The 23,684-nt window shown below is 44.6% G+C and overlaps 2 protein-coding genes and 1 pseudogene across 2 annotated transcripts; all 3 read right to left on the bottom strand.

Annotated features, from left to right (window-relative positions):
• Window positions 1–14,315: 14,315 nt before the first annotated feature.
• On the bottom strand, window positions 14,316–16,239 carry LOC125527586 (probable LRR receptor-like serine/threonine-protein kinase At3g47570). Its single transcript, XM_048692105.1, has 2 exons — window positions 15,129–16,239; window positions 14,316–15,038 (listed from the first exon to the last, which is right to left on the bottom strand). The coding sequence occupies exons 1-2, from the start codon at window positions 15,334–15,336 to the stop codon at window positions 14,662–14,664; spliced, it is 585 nt and encodes a 194-aa protein (XP_048548062.1). The 5' UTR covers window positions 15,337–16,239; the 3' UTR covers window positions 14,316–14,661.
• Window positions 16,240–16,358: 119 nt separating this feature from the next.
• LOC125527587 lies at window positions 16,359–21,854 on the bottom strand (annotated as a pseudogene).
• Window positions 21,787–23,206, bottom strand: LOC125527585 (receptor kinase-like protein Xa21). Its single transcript, XM_048692104.1, has one exon. The coding sequence runs from the start codon at window positions 23,006–23,008 to the stop codon at window positions 22,076–22,078; it is 933 nt and encodes a 310-aa protein (XP_048548061.1). The 5' UTR covers window positions 23,009–23,206; the 3' UTR covers window positions 21,787–22,075.
• Between the last annotated feature and the right edge of the window lie 478 nt (window positions 23,207–23,684).

Genomic DNA, 23,684 nt, shown 5'->3' with positions numbered 1-23,684 from the left:
TTTGAGCTTGATAGTTTACTCTATGTGCTTCACTTATATCTTCTTGAGCGTGATAATTTTTGCTCTAGTGCTTCACTTAGATCTTTAGAGCACGGTGGTGGTTTGTTTTAAAGAAACTTGATCTCTCATGCTTCACTTAGATTATTTTGAGAGTCGTTAATAGCATGGTAATTTGCTTAATGTTAATATACTTGGTATTCAAGATATGTGAAACTTTCTTTTTAGTGGGTTGAATACTAAGATAAGTTTTATGCTTGATAATTGTTTTGAGATATGGAGGTGATAATATCATAGTCGTGCTAGTTGAGTAGTTGTGAATTTGAGAAATACTTGTGTTGAAGTTAGCAAGTCCCGTAGCATGCACGTATGGTTAAAGTTGTGTAACAAATTTGAAGCATGAAGTGTACCTGGCTTGTGCATCCTTATGAGTGGCGGTCGGGGACGAGCGATGGTCTTTTCCTACCAATCTATCCCTCTAGGAGCATGCGCGTAGTACTTGATTTTTGATGACTTCTAAATTTTTGCAATAAGTATATGAGTTCTTTTGACTAATGTTGAGTCCATGGATTATACGCACTTTACCTTTCCGCCATTTGCTAGCCTCTTCGGTACCGTGCATTGCCCTTTCTCACATTGAGAGTTGGTGCAAACTTCGCCGGTGCATCCAAACCCCGTGATATGATACACTCTTTCACACATAAACCTCCCTACATCTTCCTTAAAACAGCCACCATACCTACCTATCATGGCATTTCCATAGCCATTCCGAGATATATTGCCATGCAACTTCCATCATCATCATCATCATCATGACATGCTTTACTTTTGTCATATTGCCATTGCATGATCTTGTAGTTGACATCGTATTTGTGGCAAAGCCACCATGCATTATTTTTCATACATGTCACTCTTGATTCATTGCACCATCCCGGTACACCGCCGGAGGCATTCATATAGAGTCATATCTTGTTCTAGTATCGAGTTGTAATCATTTTGTTGTAATCAATAGAAGTGTGATGATCATCATTATTAGAGCATTGCCCAATCAAAAAAAGGCCAAAAAGAAAAAAAGAAAGGCCCAAAAAAAGAAGGAGAAAATAAAAAGGGCAATGCTACTATCTCTTTTTCCACACTTGTGCTTCAAAGTAGCACCTTGTTTTTCATGTAGTGAGTCTCATATATTGTGCTTCAAAGTAGCACCATGATTTTCATATAGTGAGTCTCATAAGTTGTCTTGTTCATACTAGTGGGAATTTTTCATTATAGAACTTGGTTTGTATATTCCAACGATGGGCTTCCTCAAAATGCCCTAGGTCTTCATGAGCAAGCAAGTTGGATGCACACCCACTAGTTTTCTTTTGTTGTGCATTCTTAGCTCTAGTGCATCCATTGCATGGCAATCCCTACTCCTTGCATTAACATCAATTGATGGGCATCTCCATAGCTCATCGATTAGCCTCGTTGATGTGAGACTTTCTCCTTTTTTGTCTTCTCCACACAATCCCCATCATCATATTCTATACCACCCATAGTGCTATGTCCATGGCTCGCGCTCATGTATTGCGTGAAGGTTGAAAAAGTTTGAGATTATTTGAGTATGAAACAATTGCTTGGCTTGTCATCGGGGGTATAGAAGTTGGGAACATCTTTGTGTGATGAAAATGAAGCATAGCCTAACTATATGATTTTTTAGGGATGAACTTCCTTTGGCCATGTTATTTTGAGATGACATAATTGTTTGATTAGTATGCTTGAAGTATTATCATTTTTTATGTCAATATGAACTTTTGTCTTGAACCTTTCGGATCTGAATATTCATACCATGATTAAGAAGATTTACATTGAAATTATGCCAAAGTATCACTCCGCATCAAAAATTCTCTTTTTATCATTTACCTACTCGAGGACGAGCAGGAATTAAGCTTGGGGATGCTTGATACGTCTCCAACGTATCTATAATTTTTGATTGCTCCATGCTACTTTATCTACTGTTTTAGGCAATATTGGGCTTTATTATCCACTTTTATATTACTTTTGGGACTAACCTATTAACCGGAGGCCCAGCCCAGATTTGCTGTTTTATGCCTATTTCAGTGTTTCGAGGAAAAGGAATATCAGACGGAGTCAAAACGGAACGAAATCAACCGGAGAAGTTATTTTTGGAAGGAAACCCACCTGATGGACTTGGACCCCACGTCAGAAGATACGGGAGGTGCTCACGAGGGTGGGGGGCGCGCCCTCCCCCCTGGGCGCGCCCCCTGCCTCGTGGGGCCCCCGTAGCTCCACCGACGTTCTCCCTCCACCCATATATACCTACGTACCCTAAAACTTCCAAACAGAAGATAGATCGGGAGTTCCGCCGCCAGAAGCCTCCGTAGCCACCAAAAGTCAATCGGGACCCTGTTCCGGCACCCTGCCGGAGGGGGGAACCCTCACCGGTGGCCATCTTCATCATCCCGGTGCTCTCCATGACGAGGAGGGAGTAGTTCTCCCTCGGGGCTGAGGGTATGTACCAGTAGCTATGTGTTTGATCTCTCTCTCTCTTGTTCTTGATTTGGCACGATCTTGATGATCGCGAGCTTTGCTATTATAGTTGGATCCTATATATGATGTTTTCTTTCCCCCTCTACGCTCTTGTAATGAATTGAGTTTCCCCTTTGAAGTAATCTTATCGGATTGAGTCTTTAAAGATTTGAGAACACTTGATGTATGTCTTGCCGTGCGTATCTGTGGTGACAATGGGATACCACGTGATTCACTTGATGTATGTTTTGGTGATCAACTTGCGGGTTCTGCCCATGAACCTATGCATAGGGGTTGGCACACGTTTTGTCGTGATTCTCCGGTAGAACTTTGGGGCACTCTTTGAGGTTCTATGTGTTGGTTGAATAGATGAATCTAAGATTGTGTGACATTGGAGTATCTAGGTGACATTAGGGTTTTGGTTGATTTGTGTCTTAAGGTGTTATTCTAGTACGAACTCTAGGGCTGTTTGTGACACTTATATGAATAGCCCAATGGATTGATTGGAAAGAATAACTTTGAGGTGGTTTCGTACCCTACCATAATCTCTTCGTTCGTTCTCCGCTATTAGTGACTTTGGAGTGACTCTTTGTTGCATGTTGAGGGATAGTTTTATGATCCAATTATGTTAGTATTGTTGAGAGGACTTACACTAGTGAAAGTATGAACCCTAGGCCTTGTTTCCTAGCATTGCAATACCGTTTGTGCTCACTTTTATCATTAGTTACCTTGCTGTTTTTATATTTTCAGATTATAAAAACCTTTATCTACTATCCATATACCACTTGTATCACCATCTCTTCGCCAAACTAGTGCACCTATACAATTTACCATTGTATTGGGTGTGTTGGGGACACAAGAGACTCTTTGTTATTTGGTTGCAGGGTTGCTTGAGAGAGACCATCTTCATCCTACGCCTCCTACGGATTGATAAACCTTAGGTCATCCACTTGAGGGAAATTTGCTACTGTCCTACAAACCTCTGCACTTGGAGGCCCAACAACGTCTACAAGAAGAAGGTTGTGTAGTAGACAGTGCCCTGATCGTCACTCGCCGGAGGAGGAGGCGGTGGAGGAGGCGGAGTGCCCTGACTCGCCGGAGGAGGAGGAGGAGGCGTCCAGTTCGGAAGGTTGATGAGCTCCTTCCGCCATAGGCATGGAGTCTTCAGAGCAGAACCCAGCCGAGTCTCCCCATTCACCGGTAGAGTGGTCAAGCTGGAGGTCCTCAAATCCCTCCATTATTTCATCCACCATCACCCTAGCATATCCTTCTAGAATCGGCGGGCAGTGAAAAGTTGCGCGAGGTTCAGTAGGAAAAACAGAGCCAACAGCCGCCTTGACCTTCATATTAATCCATTGCGTCATAAGGTGGCAATCTTGAGACTCCGTGATAGCATCCACGGGATAGCTAGCAGTAGCCGTCAAGACATGCTCCGGCTGAAGCAGCTCGGTGGAAGCCACACTGCTTCTCCGCTGAGATGGCGGGGTAGCTTCGAGGGAAGCTTCGGCAGTTCGTTTGCTGCGATTTCCTTCTCGTTCCTCTACCGCTTGTACCCTTGCTTGCAGCGCCGGCATTTGGGTCTGCTGCACTTTTTTCCTCCTCTCCTGGCATTTGTAACCGCCTGCATCCAAAAACCCAACCTTCCACGGAATGGAGCCTGGCGTGCCTCGTGTCCGTCCAGGGTGCTCAGGATTCCCAAGGGCCATTGTGAGCTCGTCGTTCTCTTTGTCTGGAACGAACGTCCCTTGCTGCGCTGCTTCGATATACTGCTGAAGCTTCTTGACTGGTATGTCCATTTGATCGTTCGTCCAAATGCACTTCCCTGATACAGGGTCCAAGGTTCCGCCAGCCCCGAAGAACCAAGTCCGGCAACGGTCTGGCCAGTTAATTGTCTCTGGTTCGATCCCTTTATCAGCCAGATCATTCTCAGTCTTGGCCCACTTAGGCCGGGCTACGAGGTAGCCACCTGACCCCGTGCGATGGTGATGCTTTTTCTTCGCAGCATTTTGCTTGTTTGTCGCCGACATCTTCTTACTCTTTTCCTATGTCTTGTGGGCCACAAATGCAGGCCAGTGATCTCTGATCTTCTCATATCTGCCCTTGAATTCTGGTGTCTCTTTATTTTCGACAAACTTATTCAGCTCTTTCTTCCACCTCCTGAATAGTTCTGCCATCCTCTTAAGAGCAAAAGACTTGATTAATTGCTCTTTAACTGGCTTCTCCAGATCATCCTCTTGCGGTAGGGTGAAATTTGACTTCAGCTCAGTCCAAAGATCATTTTTCTGCATATCATTGACATAAGACACCTCAGGGTCTTCTGTAGCCGGCTTTAACCATTGCTGGATGCTGATTGGGATCTTGTCCCTAACCAAAACCTCGCACTGAGCAACAAATGCGCTCTTTGTCCGGAGGGGTTCAATCGGTTGGCCGTCGGGCGCGATTGCTATGATCTCAAACTTTTCATCCGAGCTCAACTTTTTCTTCGGGCCTCGTCTCTTTACCAAAGTTGTGCTCTATCCGGAGGGCTAGAAAAAAGAACAAAGACTTAATTAATATGTGTACATACCAAAACAATGAATGCATCAATTAGCTAGTCAGCAGAAGCTTAACTAATATATATATACCTGGCCGGACTCGGTTCAGTCACCGGAGGCATCATCAAGGTCTCCTTCTTGCACCGGCATTGGGTCACCGGAGCCATCCTCACGGTCTCCTTCTTGCACCGGCATTAGGTCACCGGAGCCATCATAATCATAGCCAGCTGCTTCCAGACCATCGGTGTCATTGAGAAACAACGAGCAGACGACATCACTTCCTTGTGCGATTATGTCCCCCAACAACTCGTCTTGTACTTTGTCTCGGGCGGTGTCCATAGTTTCTACAAATATTTACAACATGGCAATTATTATTCCAACATGACAGATGGATATATTAGTGGCAAACGTAGAACTAATATTAATTAGTGGCCTCGACGCTGCTTCTCTAGGGTTTGGGGTGGCCTCGACGCTGCTTCTTTAGGGTTTGGGGTGGCCTCGACAACGCTTCAAGGATAAAAAAAGAAGAGGATCGGAAGAAAAAAAAAAGAGGAGTAGACTCCTCTATTCTTTCTTCTCCTCTTTTTTTCCTTCTTCTTCCTCTTTTTTTTATCGGGAACGAGGGTTGTCGAGGGTCACCGAGCGGTAGAGGAAACCCTAAATAGCAAGTATCGTGGGTGTGAGATACATGTGGCCGTCGGTGTCGGACACTACATCCATGTCCCACTGCTCCAGGTGTTTGGAGCGCAGACTGCTCCGGGTGTTTGGAGCGCAGACTGTTTTTGTGTTCATCGACATACGGGGTCACCAAGGTAGAGTTCTGTAGAACTGTGTAGTGTGCTTGAGACCAAGAATATTCATCCCTGCATATTATTGAGTCACTTCCAAGAGTGCCTTTTCCAGTCAGTCTCCCGTCATGCCGCGATTTAGGGAGACCTATCTTATTAAGGCCAGGAATGAAGTCAACACAAAACCCGATAACTGAAGGAAATATGCCCTAGAGGCAATAATAAAGTTATTATTTATTTCCTTATAATCATGATAAATGTTTATTATTCATGCTAGAATTGTATTAACCGGAAACATAATACATGTGTGAATACATAGACAAACGAAGTGTCACTAGTATGCCTCTACTTGACTAGCTCGTTAATCAAAGATGGTTATGTTTCCTAACCATGAACAATGAGTTGTTATTTGATTAACGGGATCACATCATTAAGAGAATGATTTGATTGACATGACCCATTCCATTAGCTTAGCACCCGATCGTTTAGTATGTTGCTATTGCTTTCTTCATGACTTATACATGTTCCTATAACTATGAGATTATGCAACTCCCGTTTACCGGAGGAACACTTTGGGTACTACCAAACGTCACAACGTAACTGGGTGATTATAAAGGAGTACTACAGGTGTCTCCAAAGGTACATGTTGGGTTGGCGTATTTCGAGATTAGGTTTTGTCACTCCGATTGTCGGAGAGGTATCTCTGGGCCCTCTCGGTAATGCACATCACATAAGCCTTGCAAGCATTGCAACTAATGAGTTAGTTGCGGGATGATGTATTACAGAACGAGTAAAGAGACTTGCCGGTAACGAGATTGATCTAGGTATTGGATACCGACGATCGAATCTCGGGCAAGTAACATACCGATGACAACGGGAACAACGTATGTTGTTATGCGGTCTGACCGATAAAGATCTTCGTAGAATATGTAGGAGCCAATATGGGCATCCAGGTCCCGCTATTGGTTATTGACCGGAGACATGTCTCGGTCATGTCTACATTGTTCTCGAACCCGTAGAGTCCGCACGCTTAAGGTTACGATGACAGTTATATTATGAGTTTATGCATTTTGATGTACCGAAGGTTGTTCGGAGTCCCGGATGTGATCACGGACATGACGAGGAGTCTCGAAATGGTCAAGACGTAAAGATTGATATATTGGAAGCCTATGTTTGGATATCGGAAGTGTTCCGGGTGAAATCGGGATTTTACCGGAGTACCGGAAAGGTTACCGGAACCCCCCGGGAGCTAAATGGGCCATGATGGGCCTTAGTAGAAAGGAGAAGAGGCAGCCCTACATGGGCTGCGTCCCCCTTCCCCTAGTCCTATTAGGACTAGGAGAGGTGGCCGGCCCCCTCTCTCTCTTTTCCCCCTCCGCGAATCCTATTCCAACTAGGATTGGGGGGGGGGGAATCCTACTCCCAGAGGGAGTAGGACTCTCCTGGCGCGCCACACCTTGGCCGGCCAGCCTCCCCCCTCTAGTCCTTTATATACTGAGGCAGAGGCACCCTAGAACACACAAGTTGATCCACGTGATCTATTCCTTAGCCGTGTGCGGCGCCCCCAGCCACCATAGTCCTCGATAATACTGTAGCAGAGTTTAGGCGAAGCCCTGCTGCTGTAGTACATCAAGATCGTCACCACGCCGTCGTGCTGACGGAACTCTTCCCCGACACTTTGCTGGATCGGAGTCCGGGGATCGTCATCGAGCTGAACCTGTGCTCGAACTCGGAGGTGCCGTAGTTTCGGTGCTTGATCGGTTGGATCATGAAGATGTACGAATACTTCCTCTACGTTGTGTCAACGCTTCCGCAGTCGGTCTGCGTGGGTACGTAGACAGCACTCTCCCCTCTCGTTGCTATGCATCACATGATCTTGCGTGTGCGTAGGAAATTTTTTGAAATTACTACGAAACCCAACAGTAACATCCTCTGTTTGATGGCCCATGGAGATGCTTCCTTCTGGCCTAGCGTGGTTACGGACATATTTCTTTAGGACTCCCATGAACCTCTCAAAAGGGAACATATTGTGTAGAAATACGGGCCCCAGGATGACAATCTCGTCGACTAGATGAACTAGGACGTGCGTCATGATATTGAAGAAGGATGTTGGGAACACGAGCTCGAAACTGACAAGACATTGCGCCACACCACTCCTTAGTCTTGGTACGATTTGTGGATCGATCACCTTCTGAGAGATTGCATTGAGGAATGCACATAGCTTCACAATGGCTAATCGGACGTTTTCCGGTAGAAGCCCCCTCAATGCAACCGGAAGCAGTTGCGTCATAATCACGTGGCAGTCATGAGACTTTAGGTTCTGAAACTTTTTCTCTGGCATATTTATTATTCCCTTTATATTCGACGAGAAGCCAGTCGTGACCTTCATACTGAGCAGGCATTCAAAGAAGATTTCTTTCTCTTCTTTCATAAGAGTGTAGCTGGCATGACCTTTATACTGCTTCGGAGGCATGGCGTCTTTTTCGTGCAAACCTTGCAGGTCCTCCCGTGCCTCAGGTGTGTCTTTTGTCTTCCCATACACGCCCAAGAAGCCTAGCAGGTTCACGCAAAGGTTCTTCATCACGTGCATCACGTCGATTGAAGAGCGGACCTCTAGGTCTTTCCAGTAGGGTAGGTCCCGAAATATAGATTTCTTCTTCCACATGGGTGCGTGTCCCTCGGCGTCATTGGGAACAGCTAGTCCGCCGGGACCCTTTCCAAAGATTATGTGTAAATCATTGACCATAGCAAGTACGTGATCACCGGTACGCATGGCGGGCTTCTTCCGGTGATCTGCCTCGCCTTTGAAATGCTTGCCTTTCTTTCGACATTGATGGTTGGTCGGAAGAAATCGACGATGACCCAGGTACATATTCTTCCTGCATTTGTCCAGGTATATACTTACAGTGTCATCTAAATAGTGCGTGCATGCGTGGTATCCTTTGTTTGTCTGTCCTGAAAGGTTACTGAGAGCGGGTCAATCGTTGATGGTCACGAACAGGAACGCCTTTAGGTTAAATTCCTCCTGTCTGTGCTCATCCCACGTACGTACACCGTTTCCATTCCACAGCTGTAAAAGTTCTTCAACTAATGGCCTTAGGTACACATCAATGTCGTTGCCGGGTTGCTTAGGGCCTTGGATGAGAACTGGCATCATAATGAACTTCCGCTTCATGCACATCCAAGGAGGAAGGTTATACATACATAGAGTCACGGGCCAGGTGCTGTGATTGCTGCTCTGCTCCCCGAAAGGATTAATGCCATCCGCGCTTTAAGCAAACCATACATTCCTTGGGTCCTTTGCAAACTCATCCCAGTACTTTCTCTCGATTTTTCTCCACTGCGACCCATCAGCGGGTGCTCTCAACTTCCCATCTTTCTTCCGGTTCTCACTTTGCCATCGCATGAACTTGACATGCTCTTCGTTTCTGAACAGACGTTTCAACCGTGGTATTATAGGAGCATACCACATCACCTTCGTAGGAACCCTCTTCCTGGGGGGCTCGCTGTCAACATCACCAGGGTCATCTCGTCCGATCTTATACCGCAATGCACCGCATACCGGGCATGCGTTCAGATCTTTGTATGCACCGCGGTAGACGATGCAGTCATTAGGGCATGCATGCATCTTCTCCACCTCCAATCCTAGAGGGCATACGACCTTCTTTGCTGCGTATGTACTGTCGGGCAATTCGTTATCCTTTGGAAGCTTCTTCTTCAATATTTTCAGTAGCTTCTCAAATCCTTTGTCAGCCACAGCATTCTCTGCCTTCCACTGTAGCAATTCCAGTACGGTACCGAGCTTTGTGTTGCCATCTTCGCAATTGGGGTACAACCCTTTTTTGTGATCCTCTAACATGCGATCGAACTTCAGCTTCTCCTTTTGACTTTCGCATTGCGTCCTTGCATCGACAATGACCTGGCGGAGATCATCATCATCGGGCACATCGTCTGGTTCCTCTTGATCTTCAGCAGCTTCACCCGTTGCAGCATCATTGGGCACATCGTCTGGTTCCTCTTGATCTTCACCAGCTCCCCCCCGTTGCAGCATCACCGTATTCAGGGGGCACATAGTTGTCATCGTACTCTTCTTCTTCGCCGTCTTCCATCATAACCCCTATTTCTCCGTGCCTCGTCCAAACATTATAGTGTGGCATGAAACCCTTATAAAGCAGGTGGGAGTGAAGGATTTTCCAGTTAGAGTAAGACCTCGTATTCCCACATTCAGTCCATGGACAACACATAAAAACCATTCTGCTTGTTTGCCTCAGCCGCATCGAGAAACTCATGCACGCCCTTAATGTACTCGGAGGTGTGTCTATCACCGTACATCCATTGCCGGTTCATCTGCGTGCATTATATATAATTAAGTGTCCAAATTAATAGAAGTTCATCATCACATTAAAACCAAAGTGCATACATAGTTCTCATCTAACAACATATATCTCTCCAGAGCATCTAATTAATTAAACCATACATTGAAACTATGTAAAACATTTCAATGCGAAAACAAATGCGATCATAATCGCAACCAAGGTAACAATTGATCCAACGGCATAATGATACCAAGCCTCGGTATGAATGGCATATTTTCTAATCTTTCTAATCTTCAAGCGCATTGCATCCATCTTGATCTTGTGATCATCGACGACATCCGCAACATGCAACTTCAATATCATCTTCTCCTCCTCAATTTTTTTTATTTTTTCCTTCAACAAATTATTTTCTTCTTCAACTAAATTTAACCTCTCGACAATAGGATCGGTTGGCATTTCCGATTCACATACATCCCACATAAATAAAATCTATGTCACGTTGGTCGGCATAATTTTCATAAACAATAAATGAACCAATAGTTATAAAGATAATATATATACCACATCCGAATCATAGACAGGACGAGGGCCGACGGGGGCGGATACCAAAACCATCGCACTATATAAGATGCAATAATAAAAGTAAGAAAATAATACAAGTATCTATGTAAACATACAAGTAAGAATATTTTTCCTTTCAGAAAGAAGATAAGAACAAGAGGCTCACCACGGTCCGGCGATGAGCTCGGCGCGGGTGATCGACGGCGGTGAAGACGGGGACGGGGCGTGACGGACCGCTAAATCTAGACAAATATTGAGGAAAATGGAGCTTGGAGGTCGAGCTTGGAGAGGAGAAAGCTTAAGTAGTGTGGCTCGGGCATTCCATCGAACACCTTGTGTGCATATATAGGAGGTGAGCTAGAGCACCACCAAGCCCTCTCCCCCTCGGCCAGAAAAAACAGAGTAGTGTGCTCTGCTCTTACGCGAGGGGGTATATATAGGCACCTCATTGGTCCCGGTTGGTGGCATGAACCGGGACTAAAGGGGAGCCTTTGGTCCCGGTTCAAGCCACCAACCGGGACCAATGGTGATGGGCCAGGAGCGAGGCCCATTGGTCCCGGTTCGTCCAAACAACCGGGACCAAAAGGTCCAGATGAACTGGGACCAATGACCCATGTGGTCCGGCCGGCCCGCTGGGCTCACGAACCGGGTTCAATGCCCCCATTGGTCCCGGTTCTGGACTGAATCGAGACTAATGGGCTGACCCGACCTGAACCAAAGCCCTGTTTTCTACTAGTGATTCTTTGAAGCGGGTTATCCGAGGAGCACACTAATTTCATGCATGAGCGCGGAACGTTGAGGAGGTAGCAACAAACCACTTGTATTATGCCGTCGTAGTCCTGGACGAAACGAGCGGGCGACCGGACCTTATGGTCCAGGACCAGTAGGAAAGCTGGTCGGTCCGGGCTGCAATATTCGGCCTGGAAAAATGTCGGTCCGGTCCGTTCTTTCACCGAGCCGCTCGGTCGGACCGAGAAAACGCAGTCACCGCCGCCGCCGTTCCTCGTCGTCACGGCCACCGGCAGCCTCTGGGTGAACCACCATGTCTCCGAGCTTCCCCTCTCCTTCCTTCCTCCCCTCCCCGTGCGGCATATTCTCTTGCAGCTGGTCGCCATAGCTGTCGTGCGTGCACTGCCGCCGATCTGGAGTTCTCAAACATGGCATCGACCCGAACTGTGGAACCAATTCCTGCGGGTATTGCGGCTGCATGAGCTGAAATCATGCCATGACACGAGCTGCGGGTCAAGTGAATGGAACGAAAGAATATCCAGGAATGAGGATTGCGGCCGTGCCATCCAATGTCCACCCGTACGCAGCTATGTTGCCGCTGCATGAGCTGAAATTGTGCCATGCCACGAGCTCCCACAACGGCGTGATCTAAAGAACCTGAAACTAATCGAAGAGGTGGACATGCACACGTTGCATGGCGAGTGATTTCCGCACTAAAGGAAAATTAAGCAGTAAACATGCACACCGGGCACCAGCTCTGAAAGAGACAATCCGAACGCTCTGTGCCTTGCCGGCGCCACCAGCAATTACTGGGGCACGATCCCGAACACTCTGAAGGTGAAGCCGCGGCTGTTCGTTTGTGCGCTTCTTCTGGATGAGAGCGAAGACTGTCAGTTAAATACGTGCTGTCAAAATTCAGTTTCATCAGATTCAGAAAATTCAGTTCGTCAGTTTCACTCACGCACGTCGCCCAACTCGCGCATGTCGTCCAGTTTGTCAGTTTCACTCGTGCACGTCGTCCAGTTTGTCACATCCTCGCGCAAGTCGCCCAGCTCGCCGCTGCACCTGCACACATCGACCCGCCCATTCGGTCCATTCGGTCTGGCCCGGGCTTCGTCGCCGCCGGTCCGGTCCCTGAGATCAGGACCGTCATGCTGCTCGGTCCGGTCCGGCCCGGACCGCCGGCGGCCGGTCCAAACGACGTCTCAGACCGGGACCGGACCGACCCGGACCGTGTCCACCCTTTGTTCTTGGGCTCGGTGAGCGAGATGCCATGTGGGATTTCCTTCGCAACACCATGTGCTACAGGAATTTGTTCACCCAGCTGAAGGTAGTCTGGGTGTACCCAAGCATGTTCTGTGCTGCTAGACCGTGATCGTCTGTGGGTGAGGAAGTGTGAACCGCAGCTTGCTGCAGTGTGCCAGGTCCTTCTGAGAAATTACCACTTCCAACAGAGATGGACTTTTGTGTTGCAGCTTGGGTAGGAGATGAGTACTGAAGCTTTCAGTGTAAGTTTGCCCTTGAGTTCTTGGAACTAGATAGGAGATGTATAGCTTCCACACTTAGGTTCGCCCTTCATGTTTTCATCTATTTTATTCAGTATTGCACCAGATGGGTGTGAACTGTGAAGCAATCTAAGTTATTGCTTTTTTGAGTAGAACACAGCTAGATGTTTTTCTCTCGAGCTATGCGTGCTGATTCATTAAGATTAGACAAAAGTACAGAAGGGCTGATGTTTAGAAGGAGCTCAAAGTCAGCTCGCCACTCCCACATCCACCTCCATCCTTAAATATACTAGGTTTCACTCTCTTGCACCGTCCCTCCAGTCCTCCACCTCTCTTCTTCAGGTTCCAGAGGAGCAGCCATAGCATCCATTCCGCCAAAATTCTATCGGCCACCATTGTCTCAGTCATGGATGTGTTCTCAAATGTTCGGCTGTTACTCTCCTTCCACAATCGAATATCTATGTACGCATGTAACTTCCATTTTACAGTATAATGAGGCAGGACCGGTCAGTGTTTGGACCAGTGTTTATGAGTTTTCATGGTCGTTAATTCTTTATGGCGTTACAGCCTGATTGGCTAGGTAATTGATTTTTTTTTTGTTCTTATCATTGCCTGGTCAGTTGTGAACTTGTGATGTTGTCACTAGCCTTACTGCTTCTGTAAAAACGTTTCTTGGATTGATATTCTTTATAATATATTTCTTGAGAGAATGATGTTCTTTATATATAAAGGCAGTGGAGTTCACGAGATATAGTTCTGGTTGTCCAGGTCGAACAAACTACAACAGAGTATTCGGCGACGCACACACCAAGGAGACAGCATGGGCAGATCTGGGAGGCAGCCGCGGCGATGCCGACGGTGATATAGTCAACGTGCATAGCTTTGTTCTCGGCTCGGCTCATTCCCATGGCGGGGCAAGGGAAGAGGAGGATCGCGCATGTAGGTCTCCGCTTCTCATGCTCATACAAGTGGTAGAAGAGCTCATCTTATAAAGAGGTGCAAGTCTCACTCAACTTCCGTGGTGGGACTAAACTTTAGTGCCACTCACATCACTCGTAAGTTATGCATGAATGGGCCAAGAGAATTTCAGAATTTTTAATTGGGCTTTGGCCCAAAGGCCTACTAGTAAATTCCAACATGATCTTCACTCCATGTCGAACACCTGTAAACTCTTAAAAATATATGTAGAGAAGTAATGGATGTAATGCATGTTATAAGCTATAGATTTAATTTCATTCATCTGTAGTTTTAGATGTGTCCTGGCATAGAACTTCTTATTTATTTATCTTTTATATTTTTGTATGTTTTACAGACAAGATTCTTCATTTCTAGCTTCTGTTCAAAGGTAGCATAGGCTTCTTATTTACGATATCATACTTATTACATTGCTGGAAGTAAGTGTACCCTATGCACTGATTATCAATAGTAATAGCAAACCCAGAGCCTATTGCATACATCAAACATACATGGGACTTCTTCTATAACAGAGGAAATTATAGCTTACGGAACTACATGCGTGATTAACGGACCTAAGCTGATTGTTGCTGTTGCTGTTACCGTTGGCCATATCAGTAGTTGTATAGTCCAGCACCTAAGCCAGCCTGCCCAGGTGGAGTGTTGGTGTTGGCGAGAGGAAGGTGCTAGTTGTCCAAGGTAAAAACTCCGGCACAAAAAGTGGCTGAGTCACTGTGAGAGTGATCAATCACTATGGTGCACTGGTAACTGATCTCGTTGCTGCCCATTTAGTGTACTCTGCTTTGATCTTCTTCAACGACACCACCACGTCTCTCATTGTCACTCTCTGTTCAGGAAAGTCACAGGAGCAGAACAAACCTAGTTCGAACACCAGCATAAGAAATCCATTAGGTAGTTTGCAGCTAGGAGAAGAGGACCCTTCAAGCAGTTGGCTATCAACGACATGTACAAGCTCGGCAGGAAATGCACAGTGAATCCATTGTCTAAGGGTTAGATCTCCCTCGAACATAGCATCTGTTGGTCTTCTTCTAGTGAAGACTTCAAGGAGCATGATCCCGAAGCTGAACACGTCGCTCTTCCGGGATGCTTTTCCAAGAGATCCGTACTCTACACAAGAAACAAGAAAAAAAACAAATATATTAGAGTATGAACGAATGGTCAATCTAGACAATGGGTTAACAGGTGTCAGTTGATTACCTGGTGCCATGTAGCCAACTGTTCCAGGCATGCTTGCACAAATAATTGAGTTGTCATCACCTAGAAGCAACCTTGCAATGCCAAAGTCCGCCACATGAGCGGTCATGTGCTCGTCAAATAGAACATTGCTAGGTTTCAAATCACAGTGCAATATGATATAATTATGCTCATGGTGTAGATACTCCATTGCCATCGACACATCGAGCATGATGTCCAACCTCTCGAGCAGGGCCGGTCCTGAGGTTTCAGGGGCCCGGGGCGAGACTAGAATCAGGGGCCCTCAATATAAACATCACAATAATATTCAATATACGTATATGTAAAATATTTTAATAAACAGTATAGTAAAGTGCATCCAAAATGAAATATTTTATCATTTACCTTAAAAAAATTCCTCTAACATAGCTTGATGCAATTATATTCACTATGGTATCAATATAAATCTCATTGAATAATTTTGAAGTTACTAAACTATTTAAGCTCCCTTGGAAATTTACAAAACGCACATCGTTTCTACTCACTATATGGCTATTTAAAAGATGTTCATGCTTCTTGTAGTATGACAATAACTATCACATAAGCCAGTATACCTCGGCCATCATTCACACATCCAGTGTCTCCTCATACATGTCCTTCATAAAAGAAATTGTTCTTGAAGCATTGAAACCATCTTCTAAGCTCTACACATAGCACATATAATGAGTTGAATGTCATAAACTATATAAGAAAACCGATGAGCAGAAGATTCAGTATATTACTAGATATCATCTCCTGATCCAAAAGGCATTATTTTCTATCAACTTTGATCCTGGAGATATATGTTGAAACTTTCTAAAAGGAAGGAACCTGAATGTTTTTGAGCAAATTGATTTTGCGTAATCACTACGAAACTATAAAATTGATCAGCAAGTTAATAGAACAGACAAGTTTCATACAGAATTCGACGTACCTAAGTGGTTAATCCTGCTTTAGTTGACATCACCCCCTACTCATAATTTCTCTAAACCCAATAGTAACATCACGATCCTAATTTTCGAATGCCAAACTTAAATCCTGCTCATGGTGACTATTTCCTTCCATCGAGAGCAAGGAAGGGGAGAAATCTGAAAATCCATACACTCCCACAAGATTCGATCCAAAAACAGCAAAGAGATGCTTACCAGGGCCTGAAGAACAGCGCATCTATCTGCTTCTCCTCCCTCGCAGACGTCATAGCATCGGCACCGATCGACTTGCCGCGAGCCCACGATTGGGTCCTGAAGTTTGGCGTCGGCGGTGGGCGATGGGCATCCACGCGCGACAGAAAAAAAAGAAGACGAGGGCATTGTGCGCTTCGTAGGCCTCGGCAGCATTGGTCATCCGCCCATGCATTGGGCAAGGCCCAATATCTCAGGGAAAGAGATGGACGGAGTGGAAAGATGAACACATGACAAGGTACGACGTGATCTAACCTGCTGCTCCATACATGCACATACCTGGTCAGTGGGGGCCCCTGGATTTGGGGGGCCCGGGGCGGCCGCCCCCCTGCCCCCCCTCAGGGCCGGCCCTGCTCTCGAGGTATCCCAAGCACATTGTACTCTGAGACTGATGTAGGAGCATCTCTAAACTGCCATTTTGCATGTACTGTAGCACAAGTGCTCTGAAATCTAGGTTAGAACATGTGTTGAGTATCCGTATAAGGTTGCGGTGTCGCGTCATGCGGAGCACACGACACTCTGCGTCGAAGCTTCTGCTGGCATGCTCCAGCTGCATGTCAAGAACTTTTATCGCAACCACCAAGCCACCCACTTGACCCTTGAAGACTTTGCCAAAGCTTCCAGAACCCAACATATGCTCTTCCCAGAAATTGTTTGTGGCTAAAAAGAGTTCATGGTAGGGGGCTATAATATTGGCCTATGCCATCGGCTGGATCAATGGAAGTTTTTACCTCTCCTTTATGCTTATGTTTATTTCTTGTCCATAGGCATAAGCAAATAGCTATACTGCCCAACGCTACAATGATAATTGGGAGTAGAAATTTTAGTAAGTATCTACTATTTGAATGAGATTTCTCAAGGCATGGCAAAAATCCGAGGGGTGGAGCACCACACAAGCCAGTATTCCCAATCAAAGAGTGCAATGAGAGGTGTGAGAAAACACCCCCTCTGGTATTTGGCCTTCTAGCCTATTGAATGACTGGTTCAACGTAGTCAAGTCGGTGAAGTTAGCTAGGAACATTGGAATGGTACCAGAGAGGTTGTTGAAGGAGAGGTCTAATGAGGCTAAGCTTTTTAGATTTTGAAGTGAGTCTTGTATTTGACCTCTCAAGGAGTTGTGTGAAAGATTTAGGTAGGTTAGCATTTCAAGTTTTCGCATTGACTCTGGGATGCTTCCTGACAAGAAGTTAGAAGAAATGCCCATTTGATATGTTTGTATTAGTCTAGAAACATCTGTTGGCAGTGCACCAAGAAAACAATTATAAGAAAGATTGAGTTCAACAAGCTTAACAAGGCGGAATAGGCTATAAGGTATCATCGAACTTAACTGATTATTAGACAAATCGATTTTCTCTAGGCTACTAAGATTACCAAAGCTGCTTGGTATAGAGCCAAATAGTTTGTTTCTTTGGAGAAACAGTCGTTCTAGACTACCAAGCATGCCCATTTCTTTTGGGATAATGCCTAACATGTCATTACCAGAGAGATCTAGCCACCCGAGATTTCTCAGTGTCACAATGGAATCTAGAATTGGCTCAACAAGTAGGTTGTCAGAAAGAACTAACCATTCAAGGCTGCTTAGGTTTGAAATTGTTGCTGGAATTCCACCTATTAACTTGTTATGGGGCGGAGCCAGGATTTGGGTATAGGGGGGGAGGGGGGGCAAGCCAAACTAGGTAAACAAATATCCAATGAAAAAAAACATATGAAACTTGTATTAGTTTAAATTGGCCTCTATGATTGGCAGTTTTCTCTTCATAGCTGCTGAATTGCAATATGAAATTAGGTAAATTTGACATAGGAAAAATTTGCATCACAAATAGGAACTTGTACTAGATAATTTGCTTCATAATCACCATAATTTCTAGGGAGACGTACAAGATAGAATTATATTGCCACAAATCACACGACCGAAGCAACCAAAAACTGATGTATAAGTTCGACAATGAAACAAGATGTAAGAAGCGAATTGAGAGAGTCAGGGAGATTAGATAGTCTGATGTGTTTAACCTTTGGCTAGTTTGTTGATCGAAGCCGTAAGAATTGATCAAGCTGCGTTGTGCCGTCGCTGTATGAACCAGATCGTGAACAGGGCAGGGGGAGCGGAGGCAGTGGGGCGGCAAGGCTCGGAGCGGCGGCCACAAAACTCTGTGCGCAGTTATCCCACGTGGCCACGCACACGCTAATTACGGGAGAACCCCAGGCCAGTAGATTAGAGCCAATTGCCTAACGTGGCCGCTAGTGGGCTCCACATGGGCCTTTTTCCTTTTTTCCAAAAGTGCGCGTTGAGATAGGGGGCCAGTACGTGAGTTCATGAGATCGGATCGCTAATTACACGGTACCTACTGCATGATCTCTAATTACACGGTACCTACTGCATGATCGCTCGATCATTGGGGGGGGGGGGGGGGGGCCCCCCCCCTCCCCCCGGTGGGGGGGGGGGGGCGGCCCCCCGCTCGTCCCCCTGGCTCCGCCACTGGTTATGACCTGCCATGAATTTTATTAATCGTGAGGAGAGGTTTCCCACATGGCCAGAGAGGACGCCGGTGAAAGAATCTATATCTATACCTACTAATAAAGCAAGGTGCGTTTCTCCAAAATTTTCATCCGTTCATCAGGGAATAGATTTTTTTTACTATCCAAGGTGGTACTAATTTTTTGTGCATCCATGTACTAGAAAAAGAAATACAGTTTATCCAGAATTCGTACATGGGCCACGCGCTAAAGCCGAGTAAAGCCAGCCCACTTATTTCCCTGCCCACGCAGCTGGGAAACTCCTATTTGCCGTGTGTGGCGACAGATAGTAAGAGGTTCGCACAGATAGCCCTAGATTGGGCCGGCCCATTTTCATTTTTTTGTGTTCATTTTATATTTAACATTTTATGTTCCTTTCTATTTTTATTTCCTCTTTCTTTTTTTCCTTTTTCATTTTAAATTTTATTTTTGTTTACTTTTACTTTTTTGATCAAATATTTTTTATTCCTGTTTTAAAAATGTTCAGATATTAAAATATTGTCATTCTGAAATTTGCTGAAAATGGAAAAATTGTTTCTGTTTTACAAAATTGTTTGAGATTTAAAAAAAAACAGTGAAAAATGTTCCAAATTCGAAAAAAAAATCTTATTGTAGTGGAATGTTCACGAATTCAATAGAAAAATATTTTAAATAGCCCCATATTGCTCTTTAAATATGATCGTAACAATTTATAAACATGTGTGAAACTACATGTAGTAATAAGATGTATGAAGTATGGATCTATTATGCCGGACGAAGGATGGATGTATTGGCACGTGAGCTAGCTGGAAAAGGACACTGAAATTTTTAAGTGAAAAGTAATGTTCCAATTTCTTCAAAAAAGTTGTATTTTCCAAAATTGTTCAAGATTCTTAAAAAATTACATTTTAAAATATGCTCCAAATTTGAAAAATATTCTTCCTTTAGAGGAATGCTCACAAATTGAAATAGTGTGCACGTTAAAAATTACACATTTTCTAAAATTGTTCTAAAAGGTAAACATGATCCCATTTTTGAAAATTGTTCAAAAATTCAAAAAATGCTCGTGTTCTTATAAAAGGTTCGTGTTTTTGAAAATTGTTTGTGAATTTTAGAAAATGTTCCCATTTCATATATTGTTTCTATATTTCTGAAAATGTATGAAACTTCCAAAAAACAAATTGCAGTTTTGAAAATTGTTTGGGATTTCAATTTGTTCATGTTTCCAAGAATATGCGGCAATTCATAGTAATAATTACTTTTTAAGAAGTAAAAAAAGTAATCATAGAATATTTCAAATCTGACGTTGAGGTATGTTCTTAAATATTTACGTTGGCCATTGGTTAGCAGGACATGTTTATTTGAGTCAATGGCAGCACTGTGTTAGGTGTTTGAGATTGTGAGTACGGTCCTTCAACTCATCTTTCTTTCTGGGTTTTTACTCACGCCTTACAAACACAGGTCAATTCGATGTCTGGGAATTTCACACCCCACGCAATTTAGCTAGCATAGCTACCTAGGAAATAAGGAAAATAAAATATGTTCAATAGTCCCATATTGCTCGTTTACATACAGTCGTAACAATTTTTATACGTGTGCGAAACTATATGTAGTGAACTGAATGAAGGATAGATGAATTAAACTGAATGAAGCATGGATGGATTTGCACGTGAGCTTTCTAAGAAGGGAATTAAAATCAGTACATGAGCTAGATGGATGAATTGCTAGCTGAACTATCTACAAAAGGGCCCTAGATTTCTCAAGGATTCATCTCGAGGCAAAGAGAACAGAAGACCCGACTACGTGAGCTAGATGCATGAAAAAGAAAAGACCCGGCGACCTCCCACATTACGGAACTTCAACCTTAAATCCCCTCGACTATGGAACGCAAAATAGTGGAGTACAATTAACTCCGGTTGTACACATCGGTGGATTGTACATGGAAAAGAGAAGACCCGCCTCATTTCCATATTATTGATCTTCATGCCTTAAAATCCCCTCGAATGAATGAAAAATAGATTGAATAATTCACGGACCTTCTCTGGCGTGCGATGACCTAATAAAACTCTTAAATTCACTCGATTAATGAATGGAAAAATAGCGGATTGATTACTTCACACGCGGTGAAACCCAGAACCAAAATGTTCCTTCTTGACATGCACACAGGGTTTTTCTTGCACATGTAATTCTCACTGCATTAAATGCACACTATTGTTCCTTCCGTTGCAACGCACGGGCATATGTGCTAGTTAACATCTATGTAAATCTGTCTGAGGTTTCTGCAATTAGAAAGAGCTGACAAGAACTCCAAATTTCCCTCTAAATTGTTATTTTGCACGCTAAACCTTTCCAAAGCAGCAATGTTTCCAAGGGTTGGTGGTATTGACCCGGATAATTTATTTGTTCCAAAAGATAGGAGCCACAAGTCGGATAAGTTCCCGAATGAAGGTGGAATTGAACCGGTAAGTTGATTGTTTCCAAGATTTAATAAAGAGAGTTTTTGCATTTGTTCTAGTCCTTGTGGAATGTCTCCTGCAAGGTTGCAGGAATAGAGGTTTAGCTCTTTAAGACTAGTGAGATTGCTAACAGCAGCTGGGATCGATCCATCAAGGTTATTTTCACCCAAAATAAGAGTTTCGAGGTACTGGCATGATGCAATCCCTAATGGGATCTCTCCCGATAGTCTGTTATGTTAGAATTATGTCTCCTGCAAGTATATTCAAATTACTAGGAATTACTAATATTCGGAATACCTCATTATGGAATTATACATGTATTTATGCATGGAATTACTTTACATGGTTACCATGGAATTATCACTTGTTGGAATGAACTTAAGTTGTATGCTTAAGGAAGCTGGTTGATTATAAGTGAAACACAATATACTATTTATATTGGAAAGACTATCCGGGTACAGTGATAATCGGAAGGAGCTAGATCATATAGTTAGATTACAGTCCTAATGTTGGTCTACATAATTAGAGGAATTTACAGTCTATTATGGCGCGTTGCTCACAAGCGCGTGCTCCGGGGACATGACGGGTAGAATCCATTAACAGACAAATATGATCGTGGTTGGTAATTCGATCTGGACTCTATCCCGAAAACTAGTGGAAAAGACTAGGAATCTTATATCTGTATAAGAGGTGGACTCTTTGGAAAGACAGTATAAGAAGGTCCCTACCCCCTAGCCTCAGATATGCGAATTGTGAGCGGCACCACGGATAAGCGCAGAGGAATAGGGGTAGACCAAAAAACCTAAATTTCTAACATGTTAGTGTGTAAGTAGATGATTCTGAGGGAAGGTGTGGTGTTGAATAGATTGGACGGTATTTGACCGCTCAAGTAATTTCTGGGTAGAGAAATAATCTCGAGTTTCTGGAGATGGATTAACAAATTAGGAGGGATATGTCCTGATAACGTGTTGGCGCTAATGTAGATTTCCCTCAAGGAAGGGGTATTACTGAATAGATAGGGCGGTATTTGTCCGCTCAAGTCATTTCCTGATAGAGAAATTATCTCAAGTTTTTGCAGATGGAATAACAAATTAGGAGAGATAGGGCCGGAGAGTCTGTTGTTGTCAAAGGAAATGTAGCACATGGACGGTGTGTTATTGAAAAGATTGGGTGGTATTTGACCACTCAAGTAATTTCCATAGAGATAAATTTCTCTAAGGTTGTGCAGACGTAGTAGCAGCTGAGGATGGATCTGGCCCGAGAGTTGGTTCAAACTTAGACTAAAGAAGTCGAGCCTTGTGAGGTTTCCTAGGTCAGCAGGAATGTCATTTGACAGGCAATTTCCTTTAAGACGAAGATGTCTAAGTCGATGGAGCCTGCCAAGTTCTGGAGGGATGGAGCCCGTGAGGTTAGCGTAGGTGATGTTAAGGACAGAGAGGAAAGAGAGGTTACCGAGGTGAGGAGACAGAGGCCCAACGAGGGGTATGCCCGACAACGATAGAGCGGTGACGCGATGCCGGCAGGGGCTGCACGAGACGCCGATCCAACGGCAGTTGCCGGCCAGGACGCCAAGAGGATCAGCAAGCTGGGATTTGAAAGCCAACAGAGCTGCGAGGTCCGTGTCGCTGCCATTGGCCGGACTTGACGAAGATGAAGAAGAAACAGAGAAGGTGGAGAGGAGGAGGAGAAGCACTGGGATGATGGGAATGCCGGCAAACGATGGTGCATTGGCCATGGATCGAGCCGTGTGTTTGGCTTGTTATTTGTCTGTGTTTAACCTGGGATTTTATATGAGTTTCCTGCTGGATCATCTCTCAACAATGTTCCATCGTACCCGCTTGACTCGCCTTGCGGTCTCGGCACGGCATGCTGCAAGAGGTACATTATGGCCCGACCATTGATACTTGACTTGACCGTGCTGATGAGCCGAGGAATTGACTCATCTCCTCCGACACCAGAACATGCATGACTCCAGACGAAGACTAGACTCGTCTTATCTCATCTCGTCTTCTCCATGTGTCGACATCAAGGTTGGGCTCCACAATTAATTCTGATTAGTATTACCGAAGGTAGTAGTTCAACGTGCACTACTAGAATCTCGTTTTGTCCCGAGTTTCAAGAGTTCGCCGACTTCATTCTATCGGGAACTCGGCGAACTTCTATCTGCGGAGGTTGATCCAAAATCCGACTCGGCAGCAATAAGCAACTCGGCGGAGCTGTGCCTTTGCCAGGTTCTGATGTTAAACGACTCAGCGAACAAAACAAACTCGCCAGAATATCAATTTCACCAAGTTCCAGAAGGAAAAAACTCGGCGAACACTGACATGTGGGCCACACCTTGCAGCAAGCGACGGAGCCGTGACGGCGCTCTTACTTTGCCGAGTTTCGTCTAATGGCAACTCGGTAAATTT

This window comes from Triticum urartu, unplaced genomic scaffold (genome assembly GCF_003073215.2).
Source record: "Triticum urartu cultivar G1812 unplaced genomic scaffold, Tu2.1 TuUngrouped_contig_427, whole genome shotgun sequence".
NCBI classification, from domain to species: Eukaryota; Viridiplantae; Streptophyta; class Magnoliopsida; order Poales; family Poaceae; genus Triticum; species Triticum urartu.
The sequence above is the reverse complement of the archived record's forward strand: the minus strand, read 5'-3'. Positions and strand labels throughout refer to the sequence as shown.